At 39.3% G+C, this 19,357-nt stretch overlaps 1 protein-coding gene across 2 annotated transcripts in view; it reads left to right on the top strand.

Moving 5' to 3' along the window:
* ADAMTSL1 (ADAMTS like 1) overlaps positions 1–19,357 on the top strand; it is a 198,882-nt gene that overhangs the window by 44,828 nt on the left and 134,697 nt on the right. The window contains exon 5 of one of the 2 annotated variants that reach the window (XM_087742441.1): positions 15,790–15,916. The exons of the other annotated variant lie outside the window; for it this stretch is intronic. Within the exon in view, the coding sequence (XP_087598567.1) occupies positions 15,790–15,916 (127 nt within the window). The remainder of the gene's footprint in view (positions 1–15,789; positions 15,917–19,357) is intronic. 2 annotated transcript variants of the gene reach the window in all.

The following is a 19,357-nucleotide window of genomic DNA, read 5'->3' as shown; positions in this document are numbered from 1 at the left end:
AATGCATGTAAATTTCAGAGGAGACAAAATATTATCTTAGAAGTTATTTCTGTGCATTTGCAGTAGTAGCTGCAGGCTAACACTTGCCTAAAATGGCTAACACACTCTAAACATAATAATCACAGATCTCTGTAGTTTGTGAGAGTTCATAATGATCCTGGGGGTTCAACAACGTTTTCATGAGATGTCTCTGGAACGGCGTCATTTGGGGCAGTGCAGCAGACAGCTGTAATAACACGAAGGCATGGTTTATCACAACTGCAAAAAATGAAGTCTCCTGAGATTTCTATTCAGTCTAAGGTCCTGATGATTAAAATGTGGAATTATGTTTGTTAACAGGTTCTTTGCAAGAAGTAATTACAGTATCTCAGGGATGAAGAGGTATTGCTCAGAACAAAACTACTGAAAATGACTTTAGGTTTGCCATCCTAGTGGGCTTGCATTGATACAAGTATTATTTGACTGGGTCTTTGTTACAGAGAAGTATATGGACTTTCATAGTATGTTCTGATTGCACTGCTAGGTATGACTTTTTTACACTGTAGTTCGCAACCCAGAAGGAATTGAATGTCATTCAGCTAGACCATTTTATAGAACATATAAACATGACTATTCAGTTGCAGTCTGTGCAAGAATCCTGAATTAGTAAAAGTGACGTTAAGATCTGTGTATGCTTACATAGACATAGCGCATTTTTCCCAGTGGATCAAACAGTTCTATCAGCTCTCTGAACTAACCACAGGTGTATGTCTTAGCATGCGAGATTTAGGCTAGCCCATGGCCTGTTGTGTGCTCACAAGCTGTTCCTGAGGTTATTAATGCCAGAAATGAAGAGGTAGTTGTATTGTCTTCTGTGTGCCTCAGTACTCTTTCCTGATTAAAAGGTGCTGGTGTTCACTCTTCTTGGCAAATACGCATTTGTTCACAAGATGTAACATTTAGAAATTACAAGAACCCTCTCTCATATTGATCCCTTCATTTTCCATGTCGTTGGGAGGTTTAGAATTACCAGTAGCTTACTGGCATATTTATGAGTCTTTGTTTAATTACTAGGTATTGAGCTGAAGTCTTTGTTTTACGTGCTGGCCACCTACCAGTTAAACTTGAAGTCAGAAGAGACTTCTGAATGTATTCAGGACGAGCAAAGCCATCTTTGTGTGTAGAACAAGCTGTATCCCTGAACCCTTGATTCCATTAAGAGTATGGTTAGAGATTCTTAAAAAGATGTTGAAACTATTTTTGTTTACAGAGGTAGGGTATGGGAGAAGTTATGCAGTTGATGATTCAGACACACTTCATGGCATAGGGCAGTACACATGACTGTGCCAGTTCAGGAATCATGCAAGCTGTGTGTATCTTGCCTCTCCCCATAAACATAAAAGTTTTTATCTTCCATGAAGAGAAGGGCTATATCTTGCCATTGCTCTTTGTGTAAAACACCTGAGAAATTAATGAGAATTAATTTCTGAGCATTGTTTTTTTCTTTCTGGAGTTTTACTTTTAAATGCATAGGTGACAGAGATTGAGCAACACCATTTTTCAAATGAAGAATTCTTTTTGTAATGCCTTTTATTTCTTTCTAGTTGTCTTGTTCATCCTATGCATTTTAAATTCCTTTCTGTATGGATATCTGTGTTATTTCGGTTCCTTTTTCTTTCTTCTTTTTTAAAGAAATACAGATTACTTCTCAGATGTTATCTTTGGGTCTTCTTTTGAGTTTGCCTCAGGATACAATATACACCATTGGTATAATGCAACTAGCTTGAACAACCATGCTGAAGTCAATAAAATGCTCTTTAAGAGAAATAGGGCTTTAATGTTCCACATGTCTATATGGATAGAATCAATGGGGATCCAGAGAACAACACATTTTAAAACATCCAATTTCTAGTTTAATTTTCCATGTTTTTAAAATAAATTCCTGTACTTTAAATCCATTATTGGGTTCTTGAGGGTATAAGCAATTTCTGCATATGGCAGTTGGAGTTACGAAGTTGGAGTTACTGGTGTCACTTTTCCAGTGATCTTCGGTTGCACCTGTGAAACTCAGAAGCAATTGTCTGTACTTTGTGGAAGCAGCAGACTCTCTAATGACTGTTCGCACTGAAGTAAAAACAAGAGTTTCCTCCTCACCTTCGCATTCACTGAGGACAAGAGCTTTAAAAAACTTCTGTCTCCATTATTAGCAGTAAAAATTCATTGTTTATATTATTGCACATTGACTGTCTTAATGATACATTTCTATGTCACAAAAATTGGCAGTTCTGTTTCTTTTAAAATATCTCATGTTATGCTTTTATTTGAAATCAAGGTTGTCCTTTCTCATCACACTTTACATCATCATGGCAACAAAAAGAGGGAATCATTGCACTGAGCATGTGTGTTAAAATACTGATTTCTCCACTCTGCTTCATGCAGCTCACACATAATATTTAGTCTCTCTGAAAAGGAAACAATATGGATCTTTCCTGGATTTTTCCTTCCTCCTTTCCTCCTTTCCCTCCTCCTTTCCTCCTTTCTTTCCTTCCTTCCTTCCTTCCTTCCTTCCTTCCTTCCTTCCTTCCATCCTTCTTTCCTTCCTTCCTTCCTTCCTTCCTTCCTTCCTTCTTTCCTTCCTTCCTTCCTTCCTTCCTTCCTTCCTTCCTTCCTTCCTTCCTTCCTTCCTTCCTTCCTTCCTTCCTTCCTTTCTTTCTTTCTTTCTTTCTTTCTTTTTCTTTCTTTCTTCTCTCTCCCCCCTTCCTTTCCTTCTTTCCTTTTTTTCCTCTCCTGCTTGCTCTATTTCTTTCTCTTCTTTCCCTCTTTCTTCATAGTTAGCTTGAAAGAGCTGAAGATTTTGCACCTGTCCTATCTCTTCTCCATTTTTTCGCAGGTTTGGAAGGTGTTGGGTTTTCCTTTATTTCTTGTGTGAGAAGGCTGCACAAGCAGAAGGAAGTGCTGGCTCTTCAGAAAGAATGAAAATTCTGTCACATGCTGACAGGAACTAAACTGAGCAGCAGTAGATTTCCCCCCCCCCCCCCCCCCCCCCATTCTAATAAACTCTACTAAAACTTCTGGCAAGTTTAAAATAAGGTGGTTGTTTTCAGGCAAAAATGTGATAGTTAAATTGAATGCCCTTGCCTCTAACAAACATTTGGTCTAATTTCTGGAGCATCCATTTCTCAGTCATCCAAGGGGTCAGATAGACAGGAAGCTGCCACCACTCTCTGTTTTCCAAGGAGCTCCTGCTCCAAAGAGGTTATTCCAGACCACGGTACTATCAGTGAACTGTTGGAAATTCACTTGAAGAAAATTTCTGTCATATTTCATTCACTTCATTACACAAAATTCTGATGAAAAACCACTGTTATGTGGTGTTTACCAAAATCATACCGCAATTTGGTAAATGCATGGATTTCTGTTCCATTTCTGTGACTGCCAATTTATGTTTCATTCTCTGTCACCACACATTTTTTATCCTCTCTCGCCTGATGACTTCACTTGGCTGTGGACTGTGACCTTTCTCGACATGTCCCTGTTACTCCCTACCATATCTCTAACTGGGTGTTCTCGCTTGCTTGTTCACTTAAGCAGACGAAAGTTAATGCAGTTTTCTTCCCTCACACTTTCACACTTAGCCAAATGCCAGCCAAATTGCAACACAGGGTAAGAGGAGCTTGGCCCCTCATGCTCTGAAAGGCCTGTGCCCCAAACACCAATAATCCATGAAACCTACTAGGACTTTTACTAATGAAAACAAAATCTCCTTTCTGTATCTGGTTTTCCTGCCACAATCAAAAAATCTTGGATTTCTATCTGTTTCTGCTGAAGGGGAAATATTCCATTTTCATTTTTGGCTTTTTTTATTTTCCTTATCCTTTTCACTTGTTCTTCCTGTTATCATAGTCCTCATACTTGATTCTCTCTCAATTTAATTTTTGTCTTCTGCTTGTGTGAATTCCACAAATGTTCCTTTTGTTAACTCTGGCAAGGAAGAACAAGAAAATAAGTCTTTGCTTTCTCAGATGGGTGATCAAAGACTATCCAAGTCTTCTTCTGTCTCCATTACTAATGGCAGAATCTGCATGTTGCTGTATAGCACCAGATCAGGGTTTTTTTTTTTAAATAACTGTTATGTTTTTTATTAAATGTGCAGCCAGACAGTAAGATGCTGTGCAGTGTTTCCAAAAAGTGGGTCCCATCAATATCATAGCCAAATCTTCGCCTGCTGTAAATGAGTATTGCTCCCCTGAAGTCACATTCATGGATGAGATGTTTGCAGTCTGGGTGGTCTCTTTTACTTACGCATCTAGAATGGCCCTCCTCTTCTGCTATCCTTTCCTCCTTCCCAGCCCAGGGATCCCAGCTTCACAGGAACCAGAAAAGTGAAAATACGGCCATTTCCCTGTCCAGGCAGAATCGCGGCCTCCCTTGCCTTCTCACAGGCATTTACTCTTTTCACATACTTTTTTTTTTTTTTTAATTGGCCAGCAATGCAAGCCACAGTGAAGTGTGTAATTTGGGGTCTTGCTTTAAATGTTTCAACCACAGCACAGAACAACAGGAGTCCTTCTCTGAGAAAAATCATGACAACCTCTAACAAGCTTACATCATTTTCATATTGAAAGGTTAGACATTGAAAATGTCCATAACTAGAATGCTCCCATTTAGCTAATGGCTGAAAGGGTGCAACTGTATAAGGTCTCCCATCAAAGGCAAAAAGTGTAGCCACTGTCTCTGAAAGATAGTGTAATTTTTATTGCAAAAACCTGAAAAACAGAATGATGCTACAATAAATAGGAACATTGAGTTGAATGGTGCCTATTAAAGAGTCAAAAACAGTCTTACAGCCCAAGAAATTGATGAGATATGTGTCTGGGATGTGTTAAACACCGACTGGTTTCTTATACATGCAGATGTATAAGACCTATTGACTCCTTTAAATTTCTCCGAAGAAGCAAGATAAAAGAGGTCTACTTTTGATTTCTCTTATTTCAACATAAACCTGGAATAATTTTACAGCAGTCTCAGACTGTTCCACTGTTGAAAAAACAACTCTGATCCTAATTGTGTGTTACTATTATTATTACTACTATTATTATTGTTGTTTTTATTAAAGACCATGAAATTATTTCATGTATGTGGTGGAATAACAGAATGAATCATATTATAGCTCTAATAGCAGGATTAGATCCAATGATAAAAAAGCTGGTCCTTTCTAAGAAGGCCCTTAAGTAAGTGTTACTATGAAAAGGTTGTTCAGGACTGGAAAAAGCACTTGTTTCTTCTCCCAATACTGCCCATCTTTCTCCATTACATTCTTTCAATTTTACAGGTTGTTAGTTAAAGAGAGCTGCATCCCAGAAATGTTTATCTTAACATCCACTATTTATGCTAGTATTAAATTGTTCTTTACAGATCTACTACTAAATACTACTAGAGGTAGTTTTTAACTTTTCTGATTTATTGATTCCTAAGATTTTTTCCCACTGAGCTGCATAGTGAGTTCAAGTCAGCTGACAACAGCTAGTTTCCTTAGCTGCCTTTCACAGATAGTGAAAAATACTTGTAACAAAAGAGGTCAGTCTATGGACACCAATATACTACGGACACCGGCTGAAAAACACTGACTTTAAAAAACATTAGAAAAGATGATTTAATAAAGTGTAATGGCTTACTACAGCTTGTTTATTTTTGAAGTCAGTATTGCAATAGAATTGTAGCCAACAAAACTCAGTTGAATTTCCAAAGCTATCATTCATCTCAAACTGAGGCAGTGAATGCACTGGGTTAAGAATATTTTGCCAGAAGTGTATTGAGGATAGTTTCATACAGCTTCTTCACAAATAAAACATATTTGTTTCAAATACTAGCATTAAGTACTGCTGCTTACTTTTTTGATGTTACTTACTTGCTGTTATAAATCTGTGATAGGCGAAGAAATTAATTGTGAATTGAGATTCACCAATTCTAAGAATATCTTTAATGTAAGGGAAGAATTACCTTCTGGATGATCATATGCATCTTTGTTGGGTAGGGTTTGGAGATTTAATATGTGAAATAATAATGTATAAATACAAAAATGTGATAAATGGGAATATCTGCCATTATACAGGCGTTTGAAACTTACACACCTGATCTTTTCCCATACCTTACTTCGCAGACTTTTTTGCAGACTTTTCTGCAGTGAAGTCATATGTTGTTAAATAGTTTTTCCCACTGTATAGTTACCAAATTATTATGCTCTACATATACACACATACTTAAATGGCTATATATATACATGTGTGTGCTTCCAATTTTTTTCATCAGAGACAGAGGCTACACTGGCTGGTGCATAATGTCAGAAGAGTAGAAAAATATTCTCTCCTTTAAATAGATGACTGTGTTATATTGCCTGTCTATCATGATTTCAGGCTGGACAGATTCTCTTTCTCCCTTCCATCTACAAAGTGGTGTTTTATGGATCCTTTCCTGTTTCCAGCTCAGCCCAAAATACAGAGCTAATCAGGATAACAGTGTCACTTAACACTGCATTCAGTGTGTTTGGTGTGTAGATATTGCACTCACTGGCACAGTGCTTGATACAGGTAAAATACAGATTTTAAAGAACATAGGTTAAGTGATCAACTCAGGAGGCTCTTGAAGGCTCATGACACTGCCTCAGGCCCCAACTGCCGCTGTGGGATGCACCTGGGGTACTGCTGCAGCAATTGGCACCTGAGCCTGTGGCCATTCCTAGTCATTCCTTAGCTTGGGACCCGCCCTCCTCAGACCCTTCAAGTCAACTCCAGTTTTGAGGAAGGAGAAGGCCAGGACTCTTTCCCACCTTGTCTGAAGCCCTGGAAGAAAATGGCCTGCATTTTTCCACCCTGCAACACTCATTGCTCTAATATTAGAGACTATTCTCATCCATGCTTGCTACTGGTAACACTGGGGATCATGTGCTTATTTTGACAAAATCCCATTTTTCTGCACTTTAATTTGGCATATTATCTAACTGTGAAAACTCTGAGAGACAATAATTTCCAGAAAGAGATTTTTACCTGTGTTGCTCTTTCACATTCACAGAAGAGGACTCAAAGTGCCTGTCATTTGCCCATTTGATGGCCAAGTAGAGAAATGAATGGCCTTTGTTCTATTAGCTCTCTACAAACAGGCATTATTTGTGTTTCTACCAGTGTGTATTCATTTTTAGAGGCATTCAGTCCCACATTACAGCTTCCAGTAATGATCTTTTTCTTCTGCCAAACCTATGACAGAAGTCAGGTTAAAACGAAGGAAAGCATTGGGGGAAAAAAAGTCTAGGTATTTACATGTTGCTGGGATTTCAGTCTCCTGTTTCAGCTGTTTCTAGCTCCTGTTCGTATCTGTCTTTTTTTTTTCCTTTTCTTTTCTGAGCTATAAAACACCAGAAGAATAATGCAAAAGGTGTAATAATAACTATTATATAGGCAAGAGAGTGACTGGTTTTCCTCAGATGTATAGAAGGCATTTTAACAGGATCAGTTCTAAGTTGTTTTTCAATTTAGCCCGGCCTTTTGGCATGATGATTATACTGGCTTTTCACTTTCTAATGTCTGCACCAAGCTCATGGACCTAAATGGTCAAAATGAATTAATCTTTTTTTAGAGTGTATTGAAACCTAGATGCCTTCTGGGGAGAAAACATTCCAGAAATTCTGAATTCTTGATTTCTGATGGTCAGGTGCTTTTGAACTGTGTCAGGCTGAACAGCTGAAATGCTGTTTGAACTTTTTGTCTAATACTCTTCATTGTCATCTACCTCATGTTCTGTAGATTACAAATCATAATTTTGTTTTCTTGTTGATGAATATCATTGTTCTGAGATGAAAGAAGTAGCTTTTCCCCCAGCATGGCATCTTTCCAGCACACAGAAAGGAGTGGAGTGGAGAACCTAATGACTCCTAAGTGTAATAGCCAAATGCTTAAATTGCTATCATCGTGCCAGGGAACAACATTTTTGTGGCAAAGAGTGGCAAGGAAATGGGGATATGTTTATTGTGTGAAAGAATCTGCATTTGCATTATTAGAACTCCACTCCTCTGCCCTGAGCTATCAGTTTTCCACTTTATGGTCCAACAGAGATTGGCACCATTGCAGATATATCTTGTTCTAGTCTTTCAGCAGAAACAATACCTGCTGTTACTCCCAAGTAGACAGACTGTCTACTGTGGGTATGTCTTTGACCAGCAGCACACAGAACACCTCCCTTTTCTGGGGGGGAAGCACACAGTAATTTGGGAGCTTAGCAACAAGAAGGAATTCAAAAGATCAGTTTGGAGACTCCTAAGAGTTCTGTTACAGTTACTAGGAAGTCATCTGTGTCCATATATTTCCTTAGCACACCTGAAAACCTGAGGTGTGTGTAGTGGTGCAGTGGGTTTAGTGCTGTGTGAAGTTGGCAAGATGTCCACGCTGGCCGGGCAGTTTTGAGAGTCCCCACCAAAACAGGTGTGTGGTTCTCACTGAAGACTATGCAAAGGCTTCTAGTTGCTGTGAAGATCCAGGACAGGGGGCTGCAGGCATTTTAGCTAGTTTTCTCTGTCATCCCAAGTGTCTTCTCATAGAGCCTGCATACACTCTTACACGCTGAGCAGCAGGTTGGAATACCATATAGACTAAGCAGTTTCAGCAGTGGCTTGGGGGACATGCAGTCTCTCTCAAGTATTTGAAATGAAGTCTGTTCCTTGATAACACAGATTATGTGACTGCCTGAAGCACCAGAAAGTCTGTGCTGGCACTGTTAGTAGCAAGACACTGCAGCTGGATCCCCATTGATCCAGCTGACAGAGGACCAGCTCCTGTCAACAAAAGAAGCCTGTCTGAGAGAAGGAACCTTGTACACCCAACAGAAGAGAGGTCTGAGTGGCAATATCAAGCACGTCATGAAGCCACCAGAGCTGACAAAGGCTCACAGTCAAATGTAATGTGTCACAAGTGCCAATTAAATGTTTTTACAGTTTAATGCTTCATAGTCTAGAAGAGAATAGGTCCAGAGGGCAGACTTCATTAAATTTACTTTTGGTTTCCCAAGCACGTTGTTCTGAGGAAACTGAAGGAGAGCTGCCTTGATGAGTTTTGACTTATAGTGGCCTTTGCAATCACCTTCTGTTGTAGTATTTTCATCTTCTACAAAACCTGGCAAATCTTTCCCTTAGAAATGCTAAATAAGTTATCTATCCAGACAATATGTGTGATTCTTCTGGAGAAAATCAAGCATTTCAATAATGACCTGCTATAGACCACTGACTGGAAAAAAAGTTAGGCCTTTTTGTTCTCCTCCATCAATAAGAGCACAAGCATGAAAGAATAAAGCAGAAACTCATTCTTATTCTGGCAAATTATGGACATGTGAACCCAAATCCAGCCAAAAACAGAGAAAAGTGGGAATGAAATGGATAAGTGAATATGAATAATCACAAAAGCCTCTTTTCTTCCTCTTGTCATCTCTTCATAAACTCTTGGAACTTAATTCTGTTTAAATGTTGCTCCTTACAGAATGGCACCCTCTGGATTTCTGTTTCATCAGAGAATGAGCTAGATACAGTATCATTTCCACATCTGTGGGCTCTCCTGTGATGGCCCACACAATAAATTGGTTGGTTATGTATGACTAAACCCAAAAAATTCAATCTTTTTTATGTAGGAAGATTCCTTCTAATGAAATTTGCATATAAGGATAGGAGTTGCCTTTTTCCCACATCCAAGATTTTAATGCCTCTCTAAATCCTCATTAAGAAGTTGTAGCTTTTAAATTGATTTAATTGCTTCTTTTTAAATCAAGAGTGGTTTCAGAATGAGGTCACATTTATTCTTTTCCCCGAGGGAAACCTGAGAAATAGGAATTTCTCTTGAGTTCCTTCTGCTGCTGGGTGTTTGCGTGTAGAGCTTTGGGTGAACCACCAATTCTCAATGTATTGTGTGTGTTGTGCTGGTCAGGTGAGGCTCCATGAGGGTCTTGGCCTGGGTTTAAAAATAGTAATAATAAAAAATAAAAATAGCAGAGAACCCTGACTAGCTGGGAATGCTAGGCTGATGGGGCAGATACCAAGCAGGATCTGCAAATCGGTTCCAGTGGATCAGTGGTATATAAGGCAACAAGAAATAACAAGTCATTGGGCTGGGCAGCCACATGCTTGGTGTATTGGAAGGTGGATCTCAGTCACTCCAGTGGTTAGAGTTAACAATTTGGCTGCTGATCAGTGACTGAAGTTTGTTTACACTGCCTGAACAGTTGCAAGTTGTGTTTGGCTCAAGCGCCAAGCGAGTACATTGATTGCACGTGTCACTGGGCCTACTGTTAGCAGCACAGTTACAAATGGCCTTGCTATTGTGCAAATCATCTTACAGTCTTCAATTATAGTTGCTGACTGTGGTGCGCTTGCAGCTAAATTCCTTGGGACATAGGAGGATTCTGCCTGGTGCTTGGTGCTGCAAGACTGCCTGTCACAGGATAACGTTGGCAGGCTGTGCCAGAAAAATGCTGAGGCTGCAAACTGTCATCATAAGTCGTCAGTAAACTGAGGGCAGATATCACTTCAGCAGAGGCTGGGAGTCCCCGTATCACAGACACCAGTCCGGTTCCAATTTGCTGTACAGCCTGTAGCTTGTTGTCTCCACAAGAATTTAAAGGGTACAACAGCTCTTCGTCCTGATTGTAAAACAGGATTTTGGGTACAGTTGAAACCGTGGCTCTAATCCAAAACTTTCTTCAGCTGAGCAGTGACAATCAACACAAGTCCCATATTGAACCCCGCGTTAGTATCCATGTGAAGGGCAACTTTGTTTTTCTCGGATTCTCAGAACTTCTTGTGTTTGAACTGCAGACATGCCCTTTGAAAAACAGAGAGATTTATTTATAATTGGCTAGATTTGCAAGCTTGCTTTATTACATTATTTCCTGCCCAGAGTTTCTTAATACTGAATAGAAATTATTATGAAAACTTCTTACTTCAGGGCATTTCCAGGCTAGCAGGGCTGAAGTAGAACCTGTCATTGCTGGTCCAGTTTTATTTCTGGAAAAATCTACTAAACTGAGCCAGAGTTCAAGTCCACAAGGGGAACATATACACACATAACATTCATGCACGTACTCAGTGAGTTAGTTCCAACTTCTGTTGTAGGACTTTCAGCCTGATGCCTTTAAACTATACATGAGCAGTTGCTTTGCTAACTAACTTGATGGCCATATTTTTTCTTGCAGTGACCTGTAAAAATTTTTTGCATATGTATCTCAGAGTCAGGAATATCCCTATTTTTCTGTTTTGCCAACTCACCGGCTGTCAGTGGAGTAAAAGTGGGAGGGAGGGGGGAGAATCAAACTCAGCATGAAGTATGGGACTTCAGCCTAAAACGTAATATGGAATCTTTACCTCTGAGCAGAACTGTGGTATCTTATGCCAGAAAACAATACAGGCTCAGCCAACTGGGGATTAGCTGTTATTATTCCGGCTTTTTGCTGCTAACTTTTTTATGCTAAGCCCATAAGCAGAATAAAAAATCAACTCACGTTAGAGGTGGTAAAGAACTGGGCAGGGAGTTGGTACTTACCTGTGATTTCCTCACTCTGGTACTGCATACCCAACATTTTCTATATGCTGAGAGACCTCCAGAGCTCTGCATGATCTGCCTTTACTGCTATAAAGGCATTTAACCACAATAGCAATGCACTTCATAGGAACACCTTTAGAAATATGCAAGAGCTTCACCCAAAGCCTGTTGAACTTATAAGTGCATTTTCTTGATTTTAATGCGGTTTGGATTAGATTGTCAGGGAACTGAATGGAGCTGCTTCTGAGATTTTGTGCGGTAACGATCTGCAGTTCAAGCCTCTGACCACACTTCAGCAATTTGAAACTCAAAAGATTTCAGTGTGGAAAGTCTGTGCTTCATTACCCTGCTTTACGGGGAGGAAGCTTAACATGTAATAGAAATGAGTACGAAAACTGCTTACTTCAGAACATTTCCAGGCACAACTTGTTGCAGTAATCCATTTTCGTTCCTGGTGGGGTCTTTCTTCCCAGCCCTTTATGGATTGAAAAAGACTTCATCTGCCTAAACCCCCCAGGATATATTAAGATCAGGACTAGAATGCCTTGGAAAAGGAAGTTTCCATCCCACAGAAACTTCAGAATTTCAACATTGGTTCTAGTTTCAAACCAAGACGAGGAGTTGACATTTCAAAGCTTTTCAGAGAGTGAAATATTCCCCAGACCCCTGATTCAAAAATGTCAGTGTTTTGTTTCAAACGATGTCCACCAAACCATTACTCTGAGCTGTAGATTAGAGGTACAATATCCCTATTCACTCCTTTGCCTATCAATCAAGCTGATCAAGCAGTATCTTCAGTGGTGCTTATTTTCATGACAGGTCCTCAACCGCCCCTAGTCAGATGAGTTTGCTCATAGGTCAGTGTCTCAGCAGGCTTTTCTAGCTCTGCAGCCTAAGAGAACCTACTTTTCCTGGCAGCTGGGTCTTTCCTAGTGTGTTGCATGTTTGGCATCCCTGATGACAGCCATTTCAAAACCTCCTCTCTGTGTTTTGTTCATGTTATAGGTGAATGCTGAAAGAAACAATTCTGCCTTCCTGTTCCTTGCTAACTCTCTGCAGATTTCTGGGGGGATGGTGATGTATTTTCACCCATACCTTCATCTTTTGTAGTGAGTTCTCTGCAGCCTTGACAGAGAGTGAAAATTATGTCATGGAAATGACATATTCTCATCTCAACTCAGCCAAAGCTATGTTGCTTCTGCTCAAAGAGACAAAAGTTATTATTCTCATGAACTGTGTAATTTTTCAGGAGCACTTTAATATTTCCTTGTCTGATCTTTTGCTTTCATAAGAGTCCAGCCTCATGTTTTCACATAAGAGCTACTAAAAAGTAATATAAGAGATCTGGAGTAGTGTTTTTCATTGTAAAGCATCAGTGACTCCATTGCAAACACTACCAACCTTTTTACTGAATGTAATTACCTCCAAAAGATGGAAGAAGAATTTCCCTAGGTAGTGAAGGGAAAAAAAAAAAAAAAGAAAAAAACACGGAACTTTTGGGAACATTTTTATTTCAGGCATCAGTTAATCACTTATAAGGAGTTTTAATGAAAATTTCGTACATATTCCCAGAGCTCTGGATATCTATGAAGATATCTAACAGAGTAAAGCAAAATCTCTGCAGAAACCTTGGTGAGAAATAGGAAATTTATTTCATTTCATCAAAATTTCTAATAGCATAAAATTTTCTGAGAGACTACCAAATACAGGAAGATTAAAACACATTTTGTACATACCACATAAGTTTTGGTGTTCACAAGAGGTCTCCATTTTGCTCATACTTCCATTTGAAATACAGCATTTCAGCAAAAGAATTATTTTTATGCTATACACTGGCAATTGCTGTCCATCTCAAAAAGAGAAAAAGAGCAATAAACCTCAATATAACTTCCTTTCACACCTGAGATTTTCCTGGCAGTTTCCTCTACAAGTTGTGGCCTAGCTTTAAATTGGTCAAGTTATAAATTAACTTTAATCAGAGTACAGCTTGTGGCAATGTGTGAGCTGATGATTCATAAAGTAAAAAAGTTTTAAAGTAGTAAAGGCTGGTTTTGAAATTGTTTGCCTCATACATCGATTTAAGATCCATCCCTTTTCACATCCAGGCAGTTCACATGTTCTTTTCAAAATAGGCGAAGGCATGCAGATTTGAATACCAGTCTAGACTGAACCATTGAGTGAATATAAAATATGTTATGAGCAGATATAAAAGGGAATTCTGGCCTTTCCTCTGATATCTGGGTTCCTCAGCAGGACCCTACTCACTGTGGGTGCTAGTGCGTTGTAATGTGCTTGAAGGAAATTCATCTGATTTGTAGGCATTATGGCATACAGTTTTCAGATCATGCAAGTGATTTTTTTCACATCTTGTCTATACAGAGACATTCATGAAAGTTAAAGCAAACCAGTCTGTGTATATCAAAGGTGCTTCAGCTCCTGTAGGGGTATTCTGATTGAGAAAAAAAATAGACGTAAATCTTACATGGTATCACTGATATAATTTATATATCTGTACTTGGAAGTTCTGTATGGAGTAGTCACAGTCAAGATAATCTTAACTTTGCTTCAGCTATCTAACCATTATTTGTCATGGTGTTTCTAATGTGATAAAATGTCTCCTGCAGTCTTGGTATGACTAGGTTTTCAGGGAAATGTATCATTTATGCTTGACTGTTACTCCATTAGTCCTCATTAATTCCACTGGAGACATCATAATATAATGCAGAAGCACAGGAGACTGACCCCATTCTAACCCAGTAGAACTGGGTAAAATCAAAGAAATTTAACGATAGCTTTCATCAAGCCTGAATCTAAACCTATAATGATTTAAATTCAATTAATTATACTATCAATATGACAGATAACCAAGGAAACTGCTATTGTGCCACTAGTAAAATAATGATGTTAGAAATGGGAATTGAATTGCTAAAAGTAAATACTGGTTATTAATCAAAGCCTGCATTTTCACAGGCAAGTGAAGAGGAAGTGTCAGACCCAGCAGGACATCTTGCTCTAGCAGGGATCTGCAACTCTGCACAAGTAGATTTGCACATATAAGGAATATTAGTCTGAATGTTTAAGTGGGCAAGTTATGTATGCAGCTTTTATGAGCCTGGATGATAAGTGCCCTATTTGCTCTTATCAGTTTCTAGGACTCAGATCTCCAATTTAACTGAAACTCACAGATGCAGGAAAATTTAAAGCTGAAATAAGCACTTCCTTTAAAATTCCCTGTGTTTGTATATATTCCATGTTTGGCTAAGAGTCTGAGCACAAACTCTTTAGAAGTAGAATTTATATACAAACATTTTTTCATTACTTACTTTGCATGCCAGAATGCTAGAAGGCCTTTCATTTTCTAGTATGTATAAAGATAATTATGACACTGTATGGACTTGCTTAATTTCTTGGATTTCAATTATTTATGTGCAAAATTCGTAACTGGGATGTAGAATTCAATGTTCAAACAAAAGGCCTACATTGGCACTATGCTAAATAAATTTCTATTCCATTCCTTTGATTTTAAATGTATTTAATTAAAAATTTATATTTTATTCTCCTGGGAACCATAGTTTTTTGCAAACTGAGAAGCCTAGTTTATCTATTCAAGTTTTAAAATTTTGAACCAAACAATTTGCACGTAAGCATAAAGCCAGTTTCAGAGCAGGTAATTGCATTTCTGACTCTCAGTTCTTTTGTTTTAACCATTCCCTCCTTCTTTATCAGATCTTTAACAATGTCTGAACACAGGCATTGGTAGTGAGGAATGGGATTGTTGTCAAACATAATTAAAACCACATGGTTTTCCTAACTGCATAGCAGGTAAAATTTCACTGAGATCTCAGCTATGTTTCTATTTATCTGTGCTGCTCTTTACTTTTCTCCTATCTGTCTTCTTATCTATTTCAGGCATATTTCTTTGTGAAACTCTAAGAAGTGTAATTTCTGATAGAACTCTGACCACAAAATATTCACAATGCCCGAAAAAAACAACCTCCAACAATACTCTTTTCTTTCTCTGGACTGCAAAAGCCATTGAGTACTAACCTGCTCACTATCTCATGTCTGAATTCAGTTCAAACTCCCAGCCAGATTTGCTCAGCCTCTTTCATTGCTAAGGTACTTTATGGCCCTCTAGAGATGCTGAGAGAGAAATTTGGCAGTAATTAGTTGCAGAGATGGATCGAGCAGTCAGTCAGTAGGTGCTCACATTGAACTGCACATCTTTCTTTCTTGCCAGATCGTTGGCTGTGACCGCCAGCTGGGAAGCGCTGTCAAGGAAGATAACTGTGGGGTCTGCAATGGCGATGGGTCCACCTGCCGGCTGGTTCGGGGCCAGTATAAGTCCCAGCTCTCAGCAAATAAACGTAAGCTGTCCTTTCTGGTAAAGTGTCATCTTCCCCTCTTAGTGAAATGTGTGTTTCTTGCAAGATAGATTTCACCCCACTCTTTTTCAGGCAGTTGAATGATTATAGTCAGTCTGGTTGTCCCCACAGTCTGTTCCCTCTTGGGTTAAATCAGGCTTCCTCAGACTACAGCTCTGGCTGCAGGGGTGCACAGAGGATTGTAGAAATGTGTCACCAGTATATTCCCCATCTCAGCTAGCTAGCTGCTTGGGAGGAGCAGGAGAAGAAGAAGAGCTGTCTCTACCCACACTGCTCTGGTTGTATTAGCTGGCTAGGCACAGGACTCAGTCCATGCTGCTCTGAACTGAGTAGTTTATGCTGCTCTGCTGCAGAGGGGAACACTGCATGGATGGTGGTGCCGACCTGGCACAGTGCTCCCTCCCAGACTTACATCCGCAGCATGTCTGCCTGCATGCTGAGCATGGTGACTAAGTCGTCAGGAGGTATCTACATGGATGGGTATGGACAGACGTGGGCCTTCCCACACACTGTCTGAGCCAGCTTCAACTCAGAGCGGTAAAGTATCATTAGTGTGCCCCAGTGACAGGGTTAGTTTATCCTGGACCCCAGGCAGGATTTTCAGCCTTGTTACAGCACCATAGATGGAGCTATAAAAGTTTTGGGACGAGAGATAGGGCATGTCTGGTCAGTTTGAAGGAAGGGTAAAATGGTAGGTGTATTGTCATGCCTATGTAGACACACCTAAGGAAGCATGTGTGCTACCCTGCAAACCTGCCTCCAGCCCTACTCAGTGGCATTAGAGTTTAATCAGACCAGCTCTACCATTCTGGAGCACTTTTTCCAGTCCTGAATATCACATGACCTAAAAGATTCAAATAGCAGTGTAACATCTGCTGAAGACTGTGTGTGTACACCTTAGGATTCCTCTATAGATAACATTCAGTTTCTGTGAGGAGCAGTGAGAGGTACTTTTTACAAAAGCTTCTCTCTGCCAGAGAATAACTGCTTGGGCATGGAGCACAGCACACAGAGCAGTAGTTAGCACAGTGCACCTCTGGGTCTGTGTTTGCTAACCAAGAGGGAAAGAGTGGGAGAAAGAAAAAGAGAGAGAAGAGAGGAAGGAAAGAAGCAAGCAAGCAAGGAAGGAAGGAAGGAAGGAAGGAAGGAAGGAAAAACTATTTTGCATGAAGGAAGGAAAGGAATAATCCTCACAAGAGTTTCATTGCTGAGGCAGAACTGCACATTAGAGGGCAAAGGAAATAATTCACAAAGATTTAGGAATGGAATTTCACCTCATTGTTACTGTTTCTGCAATATGCAGGAACAGATTCAGAAATCTCCAGGCTGCTTGAGACATGATAGTATTTGTGCACTTTTTTGGCAAATGTCTTTTCCTGTAGGAATAATTCATTGTTTTTCAGTTGCTTTGTGGTAAAAAGGTGCTCCTCTCTTTTCTACTGAGGATAAAGGCACAGTACTATACACAGTACTAAATGTTAGTAAAATAGATGCACAGTACTAAAATGTACTAAATAAATGCGCAGTACTAAAATGTTAGTAAAATAGAATCCCTACTCCCAATGGTTTGCTATTAAGTATAAAGAATGCTATATAGGTAGAAGAGCAGATGGCAGAGAGCATAGTCTTAGAGCGAGACAACGTGAAAAGCATGTTAGAGAATGCATGGTTCAGACACATTTGCATGCAAATAATTGTTATACAGAACTGAAGCAGATAATTAGACTTTGTATACACTCTGTATAAACCACGTGGCATTATTCTCTCTCCTGCTGTAGACATACATGCTGTTATGCAACACAGTAAGAATTTCAAATATATCACAAGTAAGTGCTCCTTACAGTTGTAAAGGCACACTTACAGATCTCCTTCACATGTGTGAATTAATATGGATTCTTTTTGAGGTTTTCTTCCAAACAGTGTATGTACATGCTGTGAAAATTTGAGATTTTAAATGTTGAAAAGCTTTTAAAAATCTACTCTGTGTTTATTTTCTGCATTTATCTTCCTCAGCACTGTTTAAATACTTGTCACTTTGACACTTTGTCTGTGTCAGCATCTTGCTTATTTGTCACTGTAAACGCATCTACATAAGCATATCTGGGATCAGGGTCTGATTTATTTGCTGGAACGACTGGATTACATTTGGCTAGTCAATAGCTTAATTCCAAGTTATGTCTATGAAATAATCCATGTTTCTCAAGAATTATGTCTGTTTTGTCCATGGTGTGAACAAGGCATTAAAAGCCTATGTGAGCCAAACTGCTGTGCAGTATAAGAAAAATCAGAAGGCGCATGTGCAGCAGTGACCAGATATCAGCAGAGGTGTTCTGTGTGCCCACTTGGGATTTTTATTTGCCTAACAGAGCACAGCATTCAATTTTGAGGGCTGTGCTAGGGAAGTTGGACAGTGAACTTTATTCCAGAGCTGTCCCAATAGTTTCTGAAGTTGTTTATAACTCAAAACCACCCCAGACACAGTCTGGAGCCCATCATACTGAATTCATTTTCTCCTGGTCCTCATATCCAGCTCCCTTCTCCATGCTGTTTATCTCATGCAAAGGCATAGGAGAAGGATAGGACTAGGAAGAAATTCATAGAGCTTTTAAACACTTAGCACTCGCTATGGGAACAGCTTCCTCAGTATTTATAGGGGTAGTATACATCTCCCAGTGGCCTCAGAAACAGAAGCATAGCAGGGCAGGAGGCAGTGTGATGTTTAATTCTCTCTTACATTTTTATGAAAAAGGAAGCACCTGTGTCTATGCTCTTGTTTCTATTAAAAAAAAAAAAAAAAGCTACAAAAGACTTCGTTCATTCCAGAAATATCCTTTTCTGTTAGTCCTAAGCTGGGGTGGTTCAATCTTTCTAAGTCTGCAGAAAGTGAATCTTTCGGGTTTTTATAACATCTCCTTTTGGAAAGAGTGTATGTATCTTCCTGTGGAGATGACCTGTATTTAAGCAGGCTTCTTTGTATTCACCAAGGAGCTAGAGAGTTGAACCCATAACTGAATTCTTCTGATCACCTTGTGCAAAGTTATTATTTCTCTAAAAAAAGATTGACATCTACTAGTGAAGCAGATTACTTTTAGAAGAGAATTGTAGAAATTGCTATGTTGAGGCAGAATAGATATTTATCTGATTACTCTTGCCATTGTTGTAAAAATAGATGCAGTTCCAGATTTCCGTTGAATATCAATAGTAATGGGGAAATAGAAACAACTCAATTTTTCATCATGAGAACTGGCAGTTAGACCATTTGGACAAAATCCAAATTCAAAATCTAAAACCAGAAGAAACTGATGTCTCATGGGAAGCTGATGTATGTACCTGACATATAACCTTTGCCTAGATCCTGGCACTTTCTTCACAGCCCTGGGCCACTGTCCTCTCAGTTATCTGACACTCTTCCTTGCCTCCCTA

This window comes from Nipponia nippon, unplaced genomic scaffold (assembly GCF_047370975.1).
Source record: "Nipponia nippon isolate SJK-2023a ecotype South Korea unplaced genomic scaffold, ASM4737097v1 scaffold_8, whole genome shotgun sequence".
NCBI lineage: Eukaryota > Metazoa > Chordata > Aves > Pelecaniformes > Threskiornithidae > Nipponia > Nipponia nippon.
The sequence above is the reverse complement of the archived record's forward strand: the minus strand, read 5'-3'. Positions and strand labels throughout refer to the sequence as shown.